This window comes from Phragmites australis, chromosome 10 (assembly GCF_958298935.1).
Source record: "Phragmites australis chromosome 10, lpPhrAust1.1, whole genome shotgun sequence".
Classification (NCBI taxonomy): Eukaryota; Viridiplantae; Streptophyta; class Magnoliopsida; order Poales; family Poaceae; genus Phragmites; species Phragmites australis.
The window spans coordinates 1,649,537-1,667,129 of NC_084930.1; the positions used below are offsets into that span (position 1 = coordinate 1,649,537).

Consider the following 17,593-nt stretch of genomic DNA (forward strand, 5'->3'; position numbering starts at 1 on the left):
CTAGAAATATTTACAGAGACGCGTAATGAAGTTCCTGGTAATCCTGCAAAATATCAGAATCAAATAAGCTCTGAGAGCAGCTCCAGCCGGATCGGCATCCCGCTCGCCATCGTCAAATTTACTGAGTGGACGAAAAAACACCACTCTAACGAACTGGCTATATAGCTCTCGCTATCCCTGTAGCACTCGCTATCCGTCCACCTCGCCCGCCAAGTATAGCGATCATCGCTATATGCACTATAGAAGAGCGCTTTATGCAAATTAAAACAGTGATATTATGTTACTCTAAAAATTACAAAAATTTTTTTTACGTGTTTTATAATCCATATGCAACTATTTTAATTGATTTACTAAATAGACTGTGTAAAGTTTTTTTCTCTCGAACGTGTAGGAGAGCTCCGCATCATTATATTAAGAAGAAGGAAAGAGTCTAAGAAGACTCAAACAATCCCAAAAGGACAAAGTTTAGTACAAAGAGGTTTGCCAAAGAGCACTACAAACAGCGACCGAAATAAACCCCATCTACAGCCAAAAGCTGCTAAGGCCTTTGGCTCCCGTCATACACCATAACCTAGCCTCATCCCTAATGTTTTGCATGATGACATCGTAAATAGGTGAGGCCCTCTCAAAAACACAATCATTCCTATGCTTCTATAACCACCAAACCACCAACACAACTACAGAATTAAAACATTTACGGTGTTGCTTCTCAACTTGCTACAACGCTCTCCACCACCAATTAATGAAGTTGACATCATCCGGCCCTGGTGTTTGTTGTTGCAGCCCCACCGAGGACAAGACTGAGAACCAAACGCTTCTTAAAAACACACAAGTAGAAAGCAAATGTTGCATGTTCTCCTCCTCCTGATCACAAAGTGGGCATTGGTTAGGATGGTCAAGACCTCGACGAGCCAAAAGATAGGCCATCCAACATCGATTAAGGGATGCCAACCAAATAAAGAATCTGCAGTGAGGCGGAGCCTAAGTTTTCCAAATTTCCTTCCATGGCTCAAATTCAATAGTCCCAACAAAGAAACGACAGTAAGCTAATCTAGTTGTGAACATACCCAAAGGAGTAGGTGCCCATATGTGTTGATCCTCCACTCCAGGAGTAAGATCAACACCAGTTAAGATATCCCACAGCTGAAGATACTCCAATAAAGCCTCCATTGACAAGCCACCTCTAATGTCACAGATCCAGGTGTTATCAGTTAGAGCATCCTGCACCATTCTTCGGTTTATAATTCTCAAAAAATACTGTGTAAAGTTAAAACTAAAAATCTAAAAAAAAAAAATACTACTTTTATAACTTGTAACGATTGTTAGGCCTCAAATAATTTTTCAAAAATATGGAAAAATTCACTAATATTCTTCTTATGTGATGGACGAATTTCTAAAATTATTTTCAGCACTAGGTTATACGGTAAAAAGGTTAGTTCCTTTGTAATGCTTTATTTATATGTATTTTTATCATTTCATGTGATATTCTTCTTTTAATTTAAACATATATAAAATTCATCCAAATGTCCATGAATGCTTATGAAATGCATGTGAGTACAAAGGTGTACAATTTTAAAACTGCATATATTACCATACAACATTAAAACTATATACATTAACATACCATGTGAGTACAAAGGTGTACAATTTTAAAACTGCATATATTACCATACAATATTAAAATTGTATATATTACCATCTAATATTAAAACTACATACATTACCACACAATATTAGAGCATAAATTTGATTCTAAAAAGAAAAAAATCATGAATATTCATCTAAACTAATGCACTAATTTATAGTCGTTGCAAAGAAAAAATAGCCATTTAAAAAACTAACCGTTATGAATAAAATATAGATAAAACGGATATAGAGAATGAGATTTGATTAGTCTGTTAAATTGTGTAGAAATAGGAAGAAAAAAATCTTTTAAAATGGATAGCCAAATGAAAATATAAAGAATAAAATTTAACTAGTGTATTAGAGACGCTCTGAATAGGGAGAATCTAAAAGATGTTCACGCGGGGTGGTCGTCATTTCGTCGATTACCAACCACCCTTCTTTTTGAAGTGCTAAACACTCGTCACGGATAATCACTTCCCTACGGTCCAAATCGTCACCTAAAATTCCACAAAAATTTCTAGAGGCGTGGATTTTGGTATATAAGAAACTCACAAAATTTCAGACTCAAATACATTCAGTAAAGCAAGAAGTAAAAAAACGTTGGTACTTTTTTCAAGGAACGGGCCATTGAATTCCCGACAACCCTAAATCATTTCCCCAGCAATTCTGTAGGATCGAGAGAGACAATTAGTAGAAGGTGAATAGATACCTCACAAATTTTGTTGATGCTCTTTTTTTATTTTGATCATCCAACGTATTTTAAGACTAAGCAAAAGTAAAAGCTAGACAGAAACTAATTGCTAAGGAAATCTACAAGCATGACTCTCTTAGTTGTAAGTGAACTTTAGATTCTATTAGCACATATGTCATGAGTCATCGTCATAGAATACTGAAAAAAGAAATTCTCTAGGTCGATGATCTAGAGGCAAGATAATTCAAGACTCACTTATACATATTTGTATATGAATTTTATGTGTCTAGCAATAAGAAGAACAACTTTTTAAGGTGTAAAAAATTTCAGCACAACAACCGAAACGAAAACACAAACAGAAAGAGAAAAACTCCCGACGAAACAAGGAAGCCAATAGATGAAGATTAGAAGGAGATGAAGACAAGCATTGAAAGAAATAATCTCTTCATTTCTTATGGAGGACAGCCCTATTTTTAACAGATTATAAAATATTTTTCTTACAAAAATCTCTCACCAATTACAAAGGCTAAGCTCTCCTTTCATCTTCTCTAAAATATATCTCTCAAGGCTCAAATGGCTAGCTCAACTCTCTCACACAGTCTTACTCCTCTATTTATAGGTCTAGGAAGGCTGTTTAACCCTTAAACATCTTTGTTCCCAAAATACCCATCTTTTCTAATGATCTCCTACCTATCACCGGGATATTTTGGTCTATTTTTTCCTCCGTCTATCGAATGGTTATGGATTTTTCATGACTTAGTTTCGTCTCGACGCAAGCTTCACGATGATACCACGTGCACTCCATTCGTCCACGGTTTTAAAACCAAACCGTGAAAACATCTTGCACGCTTCTCAAAGTGTGACTCACTGCCGCTTGCTTAAGATTTAAGCAAGCATCACGATATCACGCGTGTACTTCATCTTGCGATCTTGATCATAGGCAAGTTCCTCCCGCTCCCAATCCCTCCGGTTGTCTTGTCAGCTGCATCGGCATCCTTTTTGTTTGACTTTGTTAATATGTCATTTTCATCCATCTTCACATGGTTTGCTTGACTTTCATATACATAGCTAGGATCACGCTCGTCTCCACCTAACCTCCTTGATCGTCTAGCACCAAATACCCCGCTTAGCCAAGATCATCCCACCATCAGTCAATAAGTTACATCCATTATCTACACATCAAGAGACAAGCACATACATATCTCCAAAACATCTCTAGTTAGTTGCAAATCAAAATCCTCAATTGAAAAAGACATCACACAGAAAATGTAAACGACATATGTCATCCAAGTGTCCAAAAACTAAATAAAGAGAAAAAATGTTAACACTTGGCATAAGAAGGATCGCAAAATCTCGAAGAGAGGAAAAGACAAGCCAAATGCAAAAGCTTCTCCTTGATGAATGCACATATTTTAGGATTCCTCTTCTTCGTGAATTAGTGCATATGTTCTCCCCTTTGGCAATGCAAATATCAAGGACAAAAATTTCATGAAATACATGAATGTGTAAACCTAATAAGCTTTCATAAGTATACTACAAAGTATTTATAAAAGCTAGAAGCATCAAGGATCTATGAAGAGTAGAATGTGGAGCTCACAATCCCATTATGGCTCAAAAAGACATAGTGACATACGAGGATGAAGCTTGACAAGCTAATCTTGAAGAATTGTTGGCTGTCAGTGAATCGGGAACCAGGAGTCCCCGAATCCCGAGGCCAGACCAGCAATCCGCCACGTGGCGTCTTCCCGCGGGGTTCATCTCCGCGAGGTACGAAAAGACTAAGTCCCGGAAGAGGGCGCTCGGGGCCACGAACAGTGGTCCCTGAGTACTCGGGTTCCCCGATGATTTGCGAAGACCAAGTGATCGGGAAGAGAGTGCTCGGGGAGGTGAACAGTGACCCCCGAGCACCTAAGTCCCCCGACGACCAGAAGAGCCGAGTACCGGGAAGGGTGTGCCCGAGGCTGCGAACAGTGGCCCCCGGGCACTCGAGTACCCCGAGGACCCAAAGAAGGTAGTTCTGGGAGAGAGTGCTCGGAGCTGCGAACAGCGGCCCCCGAGCGCTTGGTTCCCCGAGGATTCGAACAGTCAATTCCGGGAGAGAGTGCACGGGGCCGTGAACAATGGCCCCCGAGCACTCGGTTCCCCGAGGACTAAGAGAGGACGTTTCCGGGAGAGAGTGCTCGGGGCCGTGAACAGTGGCCCCCGAGCACTCGGTTCCCCGACGGCCCAAGAGGTCCTTCGTCGGTGGCCCCCACAGGGGTCCAGCGGTGAGATGTCCGCCTGTGAAAGGCCCGATGCCACATTTAAGAGCGTGCGTGGCCTGTTACCTCCAACTGCTCCTGCCACGCTCGGTGTCAGTCCCTGCCACATTCTGGCAGAAGGGCGTGGGGATATTTAATGCATGGGTCCCATCCCGCGTCATCCGGCGTGCCTCGGGATAGCATCGCGAGGCCCGAGGCGCCCCGTCTGCCGTCCTGCTGTGGCAGGCGTACAAGATCGAACGGGCACGCCGGGCCGCTCTGTGGCTGCCCGGTGGGCCCTCTCCACGACGCCCGTTGCGAGCGTCATTATGACGACCAAAGACCGGGCGGGGGGGGGCGCATTTTCAACCCCTGTCACTTCGCGCAGAGGCCATGATGACTGCCTTTCCATTTATGGCGCCTTGGAACTCGTGCCCTCTCTTTCGGGGCACGCTACCGCCGGCGGGTATTTAAGGGAGCCGACGGGCATGGACAAAGATAGCAAACAGAAAAACCCGAATCTGAGTGAATCCAGGGAAGAACAGAGGAAAGCTCGAACTCTCAGACACTTGCTCAGAGACCGAAGAACATCTTGTACAAGCATAGAAGTTGAGACCACCGAAGAACAAGGAGCCCAAAGCTCTAGGATAGACAGACATTCTTGTAACCAGCATATTCCTGAGAGACATTCTCAGGCATTTATAACATCCACCCAGGAGTAGGGTATTACGCTCAGTGCGGCCCGAACCTGTCTAAAAATCCCTTCAGTGCATTTACTGCGTTCTGCATTAGATCATTCCACCACACCTGCCATTGCATTTATATCCATTTATTTCTACAGCAAACATATTCACTATCATCACTCCGACCGAATCTCAAAAAGGGGTCCCTCAGGATCCCTGCGATAGGAGTGAACCCTCCGATATTGGCGCATTTAAGTTTATATAGCTGAATCATGTTAAAAGTGATCACCACATAAGCATCCACCCGAGCTGAGGCAATAAAGCATTAAGAACTAGCAAACTTTAATCTCGAACTAGGCATACAAGAATTTACAACAGTAGACTTTGCAAACGCTCACATATATCACATATGAAACCAAGAGTTAATTAGATCAAGTGATTAGAACAAGATTGATCATTTAGGTACATTTATTTATTATTCTTTTTATCCTCAAATTATCTCTTATCCAAGCGAAGTGTCGCCCAACTGGGGACGACCAACACCTCAAGGCTTCAATATAACCATATTGGATCTCATTTGAGCACAAGAAACTTGATTATTTAAGATTATTCAAATTACACATATTATCAAGTTTTCACAAGATAAAATCAAGTAGTGTATTTGTGACACAAGTAACACGTGTTACTCCAAGATTTTATTATACGCAAAATATTTGACAAAGATAGAAAATATAATGCAATATTTTCCTATCCACAACCTTGAATCAAGAAACTTAAAGTAAGATATTCATCAAACTAGCCTTAACACAAGCATTGACTAAGTCAAAGCAATTACAAATATGATGATTAAGAATATATTTCATAGTCTACATGATTCATAAAATTACCAAATTGTATCTTTAGGAAAACTAGCTTGCTTGGAACGATTCATACTAAAGCATCAAGAGGTGTCTAAATTTAAAATATTGTTCCGAACAACTACTCAACTTAGTACAAATTCAAGTCTTACAACGAAAACGGTGAATTTGAATTTCAGTGTCAACTGTGTAATATTAATATCAAAATTGAATTTTAGGTTGCAAGTTATTTGAATTTGTAATATTAATGTCAAATTTGAATTTATAACATTAATGTCAAATTTGAATTTGTAATATTAATATCAATTTTGTAATATTAATGTCAAATTTGAATTTGTAATATTAATGTCAACTTTGTAATATTAATACCAAATTTAAATTTGTAATATTAATGTCGAATTTTTAATATTAATGTCAAAGTTGCAAAATCTTTCGGTAAAAAGTGACAAGTGATATAAGTCATAGGATACGAGTAATATTCTCAACCTGTCACATATGACTTATATGTATATGGGCGACTCGTCACCTTTTACTTACAATAAGTGACGGGTGATAATCATAGGTGATGGGTGACTGTCAACCGTCACCTATGACTTATATATATATAGGCCGAGTCGTCCCCGCGCGCACTCCTTTAATTTTGCCTAAGTCATTTTGCTCGCGCGCGCTAGGGTTCACCGCCTCCCCGTGCCCTCCATCGAGCTGGTCGCCGTCGCCGCCGAGCCCATCGCCCCCGTCAGAGCCTCGCCGCTCCGAGCACCGCCATCATCCAGATCCCGTCCCGACGCGGTTTGCCGCCGGCCATATGCCCCGACGTAGTCCGCCGCCGACCATCTGCCCCGACGCCGTCCATCGCTGCATCTTCCCTATGCACCCTCGCCGCCACCCTGTGCTCCTTGGCGTCCTCGCTAGTAAGTACGGCCACAACATCACCTTGTGCATCCTTTAAATACTAGGTACATTTGTATTCATTCATTAGATATATTGATCCGTAATTTCAAACATGAACTAATTTAACTTAGACTCGTGTATTGTCATACAGCATGACATTATGCTTCTCCAAAGAATTCAACACATGCCTAGTTTTACGTATGTATATAGATCCATATACGAATATATATATTAGGAATTTTTGTCTCTGGGACACAAATAAAGTGTGACTTGGTTCACACTACACCGCAGTTGTTGTTTTTGTCCTAGCAGGACCGCGAAAATGTGGCTTGGTCCACAGCACACCACCTCGATTAAAATAAGCATTATCAGCTGATAAGGTGAGAGAGTAGTCTTAAAATGACACAAATACCCTTGGTCCCACCTCTCAGCTTTCTCTCTCTTCTCTGTTTCTCTATCCCCTCAGTCAGAGCAGCAGCGCAGCCAAGTCTAGCGAAGCGGAGGTAGATCCAGGCGGCATGGAGATCCACTTCACCTGCGCCTCTCTGCCCCTCCTCACCTCTGGATGTCGTGAGCTCACCATCAAGAATAGGTCCACCCTTATCCCCTCCCAACCTCACTTTGCTTTGTCTCTATCCCTCATTCTCCCTCTCGGTTCCATAGCAGCAGCAGCAGCAGCTCCAAGCGCCACTACGGCTGCTCCCCTCCGCGCAACCATCGATGAGCTGCTGCAGGAAGGTCGCCCACGACCTCCAGCTTCCATTTTTGCCGCTGGTTCATCGTCTCTCCGTCGCATTCCCGTGAGCGGCGACCTTTTTCCTCGGTCCTGGCCGCGAGACCACCTCCACTCCGACACTGAATCCACCGTGCCCGGTGAGCCATTGGTCGATTATCTTCGTGAACACGTTCTACACTCCCATGCACACCTCCCTAACCCCCTCTCAACCTGGGTCAGTAGCTTACCGCGCCGGACTTGAAGATCCCATCGCCGCCGAGCTCTGCCGACGTCCGCCAAAGACCTCACCGTCGACACACTGCTCCAGCCCTTCTCCACGTCGAGATCTACTTCGGTGAGCTTCTCCTCAGTGTGTAGATGCTAGTGCGCATGTGTGTTTGGCTCCGGCTCGTTGCCGTGCTTCGGTCGGGCTTCGTGGTCGAGAACCCCCTAGTTGGATTCGCTGTTGAGCGCTGGTGCTATGGGTGCCGCCGGTTGGCCGAGCCACCGCGAACCCGCTAAGCTCCGCGCTCTATTCTTACTTGGCTTGGTAGCGGGAACAAGGGGATGGAGGCGGGGAGCAGATGGGCGAGGTCGGAGCGGAGCTCCCTGGTCCACCCTGGGCATCCCCTCCCCCTACGCATCGCCGGTCGCCGCCCGACCGAGCCGCCGCGTCCCCCTCTCTCTCTGCTTCGGTGGAGAAAGGAAAAAGAAAGAGAAGGAAAGAAGGGCACCAAGGTCTTTTCTCTCTCCAAGTCAGCTGAAAATGCTTATTTTAATCAATGCGGTATGGTGTAGACCAAGTCACGTTTCCACGGTGCTACTGCGACAAAAATGACGAGTACGATGTGGTGTGAACTAAGCCACATTTTATACGTGTTACAGAGACAAAAATCCCTAAATAAGGGATAAATAATGTGTGGAAAGTAGCAGTTGAGGATTGTACAGCTCAATCGATTTATGCCAATGCAGACTTGATCTTGATTCATCTCTCGACCAATCAACTTTATTCTTGTGGTCCACTTGCAAACCTAACCGGCAGCGTAGCGTCATACGATGGTGATTAGGTAAAGCATTGCGTGATGAGACTGTGACACCTGATATCTGCATATCCTTGCTTTTTCTTCCGATTCTTTTGTTTGTATATGACTTGAGAAATATCTTCCATTTTATCTCTCCAAGGAAGAAATAACCACTTTTTTTTTTTTTGAGCGGAAGGGGCAGGAAGCCCAATTAAAATAGATTAAAGCACAGAGGCTACACCCCTGGGTTGAAAGAACACTCCCTGGAGAAGGTTAAAATTACAAGAAGGTCCACTACCACCCCTTCTCCAGTTACAAACTTTTGCAAGAAAGATCCTAGCAAAACAGAAAAATACATTGAAGCACCACAGGGTCTTCCTCTTCACGACCGATCTTTGCGCCGCTCGTCGGACCACAAAACAACGGAGGTACCGTGAGAAGAACCGGAAAGATCGGGAATTCAAAGCCCAGAGCCACCGGAGATGACATCAAACTCTGTTGAAAAACCACAAGACATCGACCCACTGGAGCACATCAACCACCATCCCCCTCGACTTGGACAGGCAGAAAGCCGACACCGCCGACAAAGTCGTCGACCCGGAAGACGAATCCACCTCGCCAAAAACTAACCCAGAGGAAGCTCTGGTGACACGGATAAAACAAGACTTCACCCAGGAGAGCAAATCTACGTTCGCCCCAACCATAAGTGTAAGTAGAACAAACCTCACCGTTGCATCGTCGAAGAGGACGCAAGAACTTATGTCGTCGCCGGAAAGGCCACTTAAGGAAGCAAAAGCCCCAAACAGTCACACCACAAGGGACAGAAGATTTATACCAGCATCAGAGAAGGAACAAATCGCCACATCGAAAGTGGTGACGATGCAGCTAAATCGGAGCGAAACAAACCTAACTAACCTACCAAGGAAGCCTAAATTAGGTCGTATATACAGATCGGCTAACGAGAGGCCGGTTCCTTCCGCCCGCCGGTACCGGAGAGGCCACCGAAGGGGAGGGGAACCAAAGAATCCAGCACCGAAACGACCCCTCTACTTTCCTTCGCCTCTCTACTGTAGCAAGGTGATGGGGAACGCTCGTACGCGTGTGCTATCTGTTTACCGTTGAAATAACCGCATGTTGGCATGTGTTGTCTTTCACCACCTTTTATATCTATCCCTCGCAAAACTGAACTGGATGAAGATGGAGTGGTACACACGCAGGGGCGGATCCCCAGTGGGCTGAGGGGGCTCGAATCTCCCCTATTGGCTGGAACGTCATTGGAAGAAAGAGTTAGAGGAGGAGAAAGAAGGAAGAAGAGGGAGAGAAGGTAGAGCAGAGGAGAAAGAAGAGAAGAGCTCCCTACATTTCATTCTACGTCCGCCACTATACACACAACGATCAGATGGAGAGGATGAGGTTTTGTGCACTAAACACGAATGAACGATTATTACAAAAATAATGCATGAAAAAAAGAAACGTCGATCTGCTTATCAATGAATGCCGAAAGAGAAAAGTGCCAGAGGTACCAAACAACGGAGGTACCGTGAGCTTGCCAAGTCACTGTAGCACACGCTAGTAGTAGTAATTTACAATCAATTATCGACACCAAGAAGTCTTTAATCTCTATCAGCGCCTCCATTATGAAATTGAGACATCACTACATCAGCACCTCCAATAGGATTATATTATAGGAGCAAGAGCAACCTCTCCTCTCAACCACTCTCCCTCTCTCCATATAACCAGAGTGATACATATCTACACACATGCTGCAGATATCACATACATGGCTAGACAGACATTACATTTGGATCGATCGGTAGCAAGTAGGAGATAGCAAGGAAGAAGAGGATATACGGTGTAATATGGAAGAGGACTACGTGTTCAAGATCGTGGTGATCGGCGACTCCGCGGTGGGGAAGACGCAGCTGCTGGGGCGCTTCACCCGCGACGAGTTCTGTTTCGACTCCAAGTCCACCATCGGCATCGAGTTCCAGACACGCACCGTGGACATCGCCCGCAAGCGCGTCAAGGCGCAGATCTGGGACACCGCCGGACAGGAGAGGTACCATCTCCTTTTCATAGTCTCATGCTGTAGCGGAGCCAGGTGAGGTTCCTGTATGCCTGAGCACGTCTAAACTTTGCTAGTATTAGTGAAGATCAGCTCTATATATGTACTACAGTCTATAGGGTGTCGTATTTCGATACACTCATGCACACCCAATAAAAATTCTATAGATCCGCTACAGGTCTCATGCACCATGCGCACACGCTTGCTAGCTGCTACACTTCATCGTAACATGGACAGAGACAATTTGGTGTGTACGAACGAGCAGGTACAGGGCGGTGACGAGCGCCTACTACCGGGGCGCGCTGGGGGCGATGCTGGTGTACGACATCACCAAGCGCCACACCTTCGAGCACGCCGCGCGGTGGGTCCACGAGCTCCGCGCCCACGCCGACAAGTCCATCGTTGTCATGCTCATCGGCAACAAGGCCGACCTCGGCGTTGACGGCGGCCGCGCGGTCGACGCCGGCGAGGCGGCCGCCTTCGCCGAGGAGCAGGGGCTCTTCTTCTCGGAGGCCTCAGCGCTCAGCGGGGAGAACGTGGAGCGCGCCTTCCTCAGGCTGCTCGAGGAGATCCACGCCAACGTGTCCAGGAAGTCGCTGGAGACGGAGGACGAGGTGGCCGTGAACGGCCGAGAGTATGGTGCCGTTGATGTGCTGATGCTCAAGGGCACTAAGCTGTCGCTGTCTGAAGAGATGTCCATCATGGAGACGAGCGCCATAAGGAGAGCGAGCAGGTGCTCGTGCTCGTGATGGTTGCTCATGGCTGACGGCCACCGATCACTGAACTGCTCAAGTATCAATGTTTCACGGCAACCTGCTTCGATCGGATCAACCCTTGAAAGCTTGCGTGGTTACAGTTCGAAAAAGAACTCAACAAATTCTTGAGTGAATGGACACAAACGTGCCTCTGCCTCATCATAGTATTGATTTCAAGCCTCAACACTTTGTGCTCTGAAAGAAATTTATTGACAGGAGATACAAGGGATGAAAAGACAAGCGTGCCTCATCGTAATATCTCTTTTCAAGGATCAACAGTTTGCGTTATGAAATAATTTCTCTTTGACAGATATAAATAAATGTAAATAATCAGACAAAAATACGTTTGTGAACGTTGGAATGGAAGAGCTTTTTTCTTCATTATGTATAGCGTCTACGCTAAAGTAGTTAAATTAAAAATTGGAACAGAATTTTGAATTTTGGCGCACAGGAACATATAATTTTGAATAAACTTAAGCATCAGTGCAAGCTTGCCAGCTGCAATTAGCTTCAAAAACCCGTGCAGCCTCGCCAAGCAAAAGACATTATTAATACATGTGCTGAACCTTTCGAGCTGCACAAGAAAACCTAACGATATCGAGGTAATGCTTGCGCTTACTCCACTGCAGATTTTCACGAGATCTAGCAAAAGGATTAGACTAAGGTGAAGAAGGCTCTTGCGGTTCTGACTGACTGTTCTGAACTATTTGGGACATCAGCTTAGATATCTCTAAGATTGCGCTCTGTACCTGATCATCTTCTGAATCTGACGGCCGAAGCCACACGGGTGGCTGTAATCCCATACTTGCAGCCTTCTTACCCTTTCTAGATGTTGATAAGGCTCTCTCCAGGTCTGATTGTCTCAAGGGTCTAGGTTTCTGAAACAGCAGTAGGAAGTCGAGAATCAAAACCAATGTGAGATGAACGACAACATATGTAACTAACTTTACAGCAACTTCGCCAGTATCCAAATATAATCAGCATGACTCCTAATTACCAAAGCAGATAATCAGAAGTCCAAATAGCAATGCTATCTGAATTAAATCAATGAATTCAACATATATGATCAACAGATTTGAAGTCACAAATAGATTCAAGCATGAAGAGTAACAATCAACAACCTTTTTCAGGTAACGTTAATAATTAGCATACAAGGAAAACGCTACAGAGGAGATGTTAAGTGATTGTAGCAAATACTATTGAAGTATCAGAAGTGAATGTGTAATCTAGTTTAGCACTGAATGGAAATGGATGTCGTAAACAACAGTGTGCGATCTTGTATAGCTCCAAACAGGGTGGAAATAGAAGGAATACTCACATCTAATTTCCCCCCGTTTTTCTCATTATCCAACAGCTCCCTGATAGGGTAGAATGCTGCCTGCTTGCACAGTTCTAGGATGTCTGATCCAGTGAAGCCCTCACACAATCTTGCAATGTGATCGTATTCAATATTAGGCTCGACATCTTCTCCCTTCAATACAACCTGAAGTATCTTGCTCCTTTCACTTTGAACAGGAATTCCAATTTCAAATATCTGAGTAAAGCGCCTGACGATGGCCTCATCTAGCTCAGAAGGTCTGTTTGTTGCAGCAAGGACCGTCACACGAGCATTCTCTGAAAAGGCATACAAGTTATCATTAAGTATTGCCAGTACTATCCAGGATGTAAGTTTGTACAGTAAACAATTTGCATATTCGTATGGAAGAATAATCATTTATTCAGAAACATCTGCCTGCAAGGAAAATCTCACGTTGTAACCAACAATACATCGTGGCAAATAAGTATAGTTTGTAAACTGGCTTCTCATGTCCACCTAAGACATACTATAACTTCATGTAAAAGTAAAAAAAGATATAACAGTATGGAAAAAGGCTATCCTTTTTATTGGTTTAATTTCTCCAAAATTTTACACCCTTGCAGCATAAAAAACTTTTGAAAACATGCTAACTATCACACTAGTACATGCTATAGTTAGCATCACATACATGTGTGATGTACGGACATCTCAATTTCGATATAGATACTAATATCATCAAGAGATTACATACAAATCATGTGAGCAAAAGCAGATTACTTTCATGTAAGCTAGCTCATCAATGGATGTACGTTAGTTGCTCCCTGTTCATTGAAGTCATCCCACATGACCAGGAAATATAGCTAAACTACAATGTAATAACTGGGAATAAAATCCCCACAGTAACCAGCCAGTCAGTCACCACTGGCGATCAGACCTCCTGGTTCCCAGGAAAATATAATCAGCTGGCATATTAAAAAAAAGATGAATATAAATCAACAATCAGCAAAACCAGGTCAGCAACAGGTCGAGAATTGGAGCCGGTAACATTCATGGGTTGATATTTTTCCCTGAAGGCGGAACCAGTTTTCAGTTCCATATTAGTAACACACTTCATTCTCCTCATTTTCGTCTCAAACTGTACAATTTTAACTACGGATGTTGGGTAATGATATTATTTCGCAAACTAATGTCAAGGTTACAAGAGTCTTCATTCAGATATACAACAAAAAAGTCCTATTTACACATCTATAAATATATTTGGTATTACAAACCAGAACAAATAGAACTGAAAAACACAAAAAAAAAAGCTTGGGTATTAACATAAGAGTTTGTTAGGAGCAATGAAACAGGTGGCTGCAGTGGGATCATTATTCCCACAAAGCTTAAGCACAAATCTGTATTTTATTGGCTTCGATCACTAGTTTGGAAGAGGACTGAAACAGGTGGCTGCTGTGAGATCATAATTCACGCAAAACTTAGACACAACTTCATACTAGTTGGCTTAAATCATTAGTTTGGAGTGTACTGAATTTAATAAAACATGAAGTGCATCTTATTTTATAACTTTAAAATGCAAAATCCATTGTATTATTGAGCACTACTGTACAGTAGACAAAATTTATCGATAACAAATGAACTAACGCGAAACAAAAACAATCTTAGATGGTGTTGCTGATCAAAATTTGTTTATGCTACCACTGCTTATTATTGGGCACTTATTGAAGTAGGGTTAAGCTGCTGCACTCATAAAGGGCAAGTTTTGAGCTTTATATGCATCCATAATGTTAGCCTAAGCAATGCTTTAAATCATTGTAAACAAATGTTATAGATCATGTATCATGGCAGCATGCGAAGAAGAAGAGCACTCACGATCGGTGGTGAAACCATCCCAGAGGGACATGAACTCCGTCTTCATATTAGTCATGGCCTCATGGTCCGTTGTCCGTCGCTGCCCCAAGAAGCTATCAACCTCATCAATGAAGATAATAGCAGGCTGGAGCTTGTGAGCAAGACTAAAAACAGCGGCCACTGCCACAATAACAACAACATCAGTCTACACTCTACAGCGGCCTACACAATTACTATAATTGGCATCGATCCTGAAGAAAATTTGTAATTTACAACAAAATTAGCATTAGGACACTAGCATCAAAAGCAAGTGTTGTCTTACCGAGCTTCTGCGCATCGCCAAACCACTTGCTCATGAGATTGGATATCCTGACATTGATGAAGACGGCACTGGACTCCTTGGCAATGGCCTTGGCCAGCATGGTCTTTCCGGTGCCAGGCGGGCCGTAGAGGAGCACGCCCTTCTGCGGGCTGAGTAGCTTGCCGAAGGTGAATAGCTCGGGGCGGCGCAGGGGCAGGATGACGAGCTCGTAGAGCGCCTGCTTGACGTGGTCAAGGCCGCCAATGGAGCCGAACTCGACGTCGATGTGGTCCGGGTTGATGACGTCGCACGCAATCACATCCTGCAAAGCGTAACAAGCAACGAAAAGAACCCTAGGTGGAGTGGATGCGGATCGGAGGAGGAGCAAAGCAAGGAACCTCGTAGGGCGTGGTGGAGATGAGGGGGCGGCCGAGCCGCTTGGCGATCTCCTTCTTCTGCTGGAGCGCCTTCTGGGAGGCAGCGCGGTTGGGGTCGAGCTGGCGGAGGCCGGCGAAGAGGACGAGGCAGCTGAGCGCGGCGCTCGCCGCGTAGAGCACCAGCTCCTGCACGAACCGCGACTCCGACTCCGACGACCTCATTGTCCCGGCAAGGAATGAATCCGATGGTTTTGGCTTGCGGCGGAAGGAGTTCGTGGAGGGGAAAGGGGAGGAGACGACGGGGAGGAGGGGTGTGGGTTTCTTTCTGGGGGGATTTCGTTCTGTACCTTGTAAGCGACGTCGCTTTTGATAAAAAAGGAAATTTTGATTATATGATTTAAAGTTGATCGATTTTTAATAATATGTTTAAAATTAATTATCATTTGATCATGTACTTTATATGGACTAATTTGTAATAAAATTTTGTCTCCATCCCTCTTACTCAATATTTTGTTACCAACTAGTCATTATGAGATATATGATCAAAGGAGGATCATCTTTGAACATAATGTCAAATATTAATCAATTTTTTCTTCAAAAAATATTATTACGCTACCGAAAGAATAAACCGTTCTGGAATCTAGCCCTCTATTACAGTTTGCTATTAACATTGTTATAAATTGGACCATACTAATCTTGACCTATTCGACTCCTCGGCCTGCTCTGTTCGTAGCCCTTGACAAGCAGACAAGCCGCCCAGAACTAAGCACATTCGCTGCATAAAAAAAAAGTTGATAGCTTCTTGGGGTAGTGACTCCACCGCCTCATCTCTGAACGCTGTCTCATTAAACTCGGCTAACGCCATGACTCTCTCCCCTCACATGCCGCCTCCATCGTGATGGACATGCTACCTTGGCCTTCTTGGCCTTTAGCAGCCGCCTCTCCTCCCCATCATTCCCCTTGAACGTCGTAGATGTTGACTCTAGGAATCACCACAACAGCTTTAGTGTCACCATGAACTCGATTGTCGAGGTGCCATCACCCCGGCCAGATTAGAGGCAGCGCATAGTGGGACGCATTAGGGACAAACAATGGGATGAAGCAGGAAAAACCAGTCGGGGTAAACAAGGGGCGTCAAAAGGGTCAGAGCAGGACTGGAGTGGACCCACAACAGGGGCGCAACATGGGGGTGAGGCGAGTGAAGCTTTGTTCGAAGGGTATCAGAGTAAATAGATTTTAAGAAGCCTTTTTTCTTTTCTTTTCTTTGACCACAAGGGCAAATTTGATATTTCACATATTCATCCACCGCCAAATGGAGAGAAAAACGTCGGGTAGCCAAACGGTGGGTAACATAATGCTAGATTCCAGAACGATTTATTCTTTCGATGGTATTTTACGGAGACACAATCTCTCAATGGTATTTTTCGAAAGTCGCATTTTTCGGTGCTACCGAATGAAGTTTCCCTTCTTTCTTTCCTTCTGTTGCTTTTGGGAAAGTTTTTTTATTTTTATATTTCTAGAATAATTACTGGTACAATCAGAACTAAAAAAGAATATATTTTTATTTGAATTTTTTTTAGAGTTAGAGCATATCATTCTCTACACCATATATTTTTTTGAATTTTTTTCATTACTATTTCAATAGTATTTTGATTTTTGAAGTAATGGAACACAATATTTCTGATTTTTAAACAATGAGCGATATTTTTAACCTTTTAAACATGCCGCGTGCTAGGAAGGGCGAAAGTAGTCTGATGTGCGATATTTCAAAATGATCCACTATTTTTACGATTTTTTATTTAAGAAATATAAAAATACAAAAATCGCTTTTGTGGGTTTCTTTCCTTCTTGAGAGTCACGACGGTTCCAACCCAATCGCAAGATGGAGAAATTCTCCTCGGCGGGAGCCCAGCCACGAAGCCTTTCGCCCCCTGGCCACCGGGGCGCAGGCCCAAAGCTGCACCCGCACGAACGAACCAAGCCATGTCGCACTCCCTGTGGGCTTCATGCGACTCTTGGTTAAAATTGAGGCAGAGTTGCTCTCAAACTTTTCGACCGACTTGACGTCTTCCGAGCAAAGCTAGTGGCTCCGGACAGAACACACAGACAGCTACCTCCATCTCCATCTCCATCTGATCTATCCATCGATGTGGTCGGCATGGTCCAACCTCGACTTTGAGCAATGATTTTTCCTGGTGCAAGATCGTTCGAATAAAAGCATTTCA

The 17,593-nt window shown here is 43.9% G+C and overlaps 2 protein-coding genes across 5 annotated transcripts; one reads left to right on the plus strand and one right to left on the minus strand.

Annotated features, from left to right (window-relative positions):
* Positions 1 to 10,336: 10,336 nt before the first annotated feature.
* LOC133931268 (ras-related protein RABA3-like) lies at positions 10,337 to 11,926 on the plus strand. 2 transcript variants are annotated; one of them, XM_062378119.1, is made up of 2 exons: positions 10,337 to 10,826; positions 11,056 to 11,926. In XM_062378119.1, exons 1-2 carry the CDS (start codon positions 10,585 to 10,587, stop codon positions 11,537 to 11,539), a joined length of 726 nt encoding a protein of 241 aa, XP_062234103.1. In that variant the 5' UTR covers positions 10,337 to 10,584; the 3' UTR covers positions 11,540 to 11,926. The 2 variants fall into 2 exon arrangements, with proteins under 2 accessions (XP_062234103.1, XP_062234104.1); XM_062378120.1 differs by having other exon boundaries at positions 10,351 to 10,784.
* LOC133931267 (uncharacterized) lies at positions 11,600 to 15,712 on the minus strand. Of its 3 annotated transcripts, none has more exons than XM_062378117.1 (6): positions 15,390 to 15,712; positions 15,013 to 15,313; positions 14,712 to 14,870; positions 12,864 to 13,159; positions 12,295 to 12,423; positions 11,600 to 11,740 (listed from the first exon to the last, which is right to left on the minus strand). In XM_062378117.1, exons 1-6 carry the CDS (start codon positions 15,588 to 15,590, stop codon positions 11,726 to 11,728), a joined length of 1,101 nt encoding a protein of 366 aa, XP_062234101.1. In that variant the 5' UTR covers positions 15,591 to 15,712; the 3' UTR covers positions 11,600 to 11,725. The 3 variants fall into 3 exon arrangements, with proteins under 3 accessions (XP_062234101.1, XP_062234102.1, XP_062234100.1); XM_062378118.1 differs by lacking the exon at positions 11,600 to 11,740 and adding an exon at positions 11,793 to 12,187; XM_062378116.1 differs by lacking the exon at positions 11,600 to 11,740 and having other exon boundaries at positions 11,793 to 12,423.
* Positions 15,713 to 17,593: the final 1,881 nt, after the last annotated feature.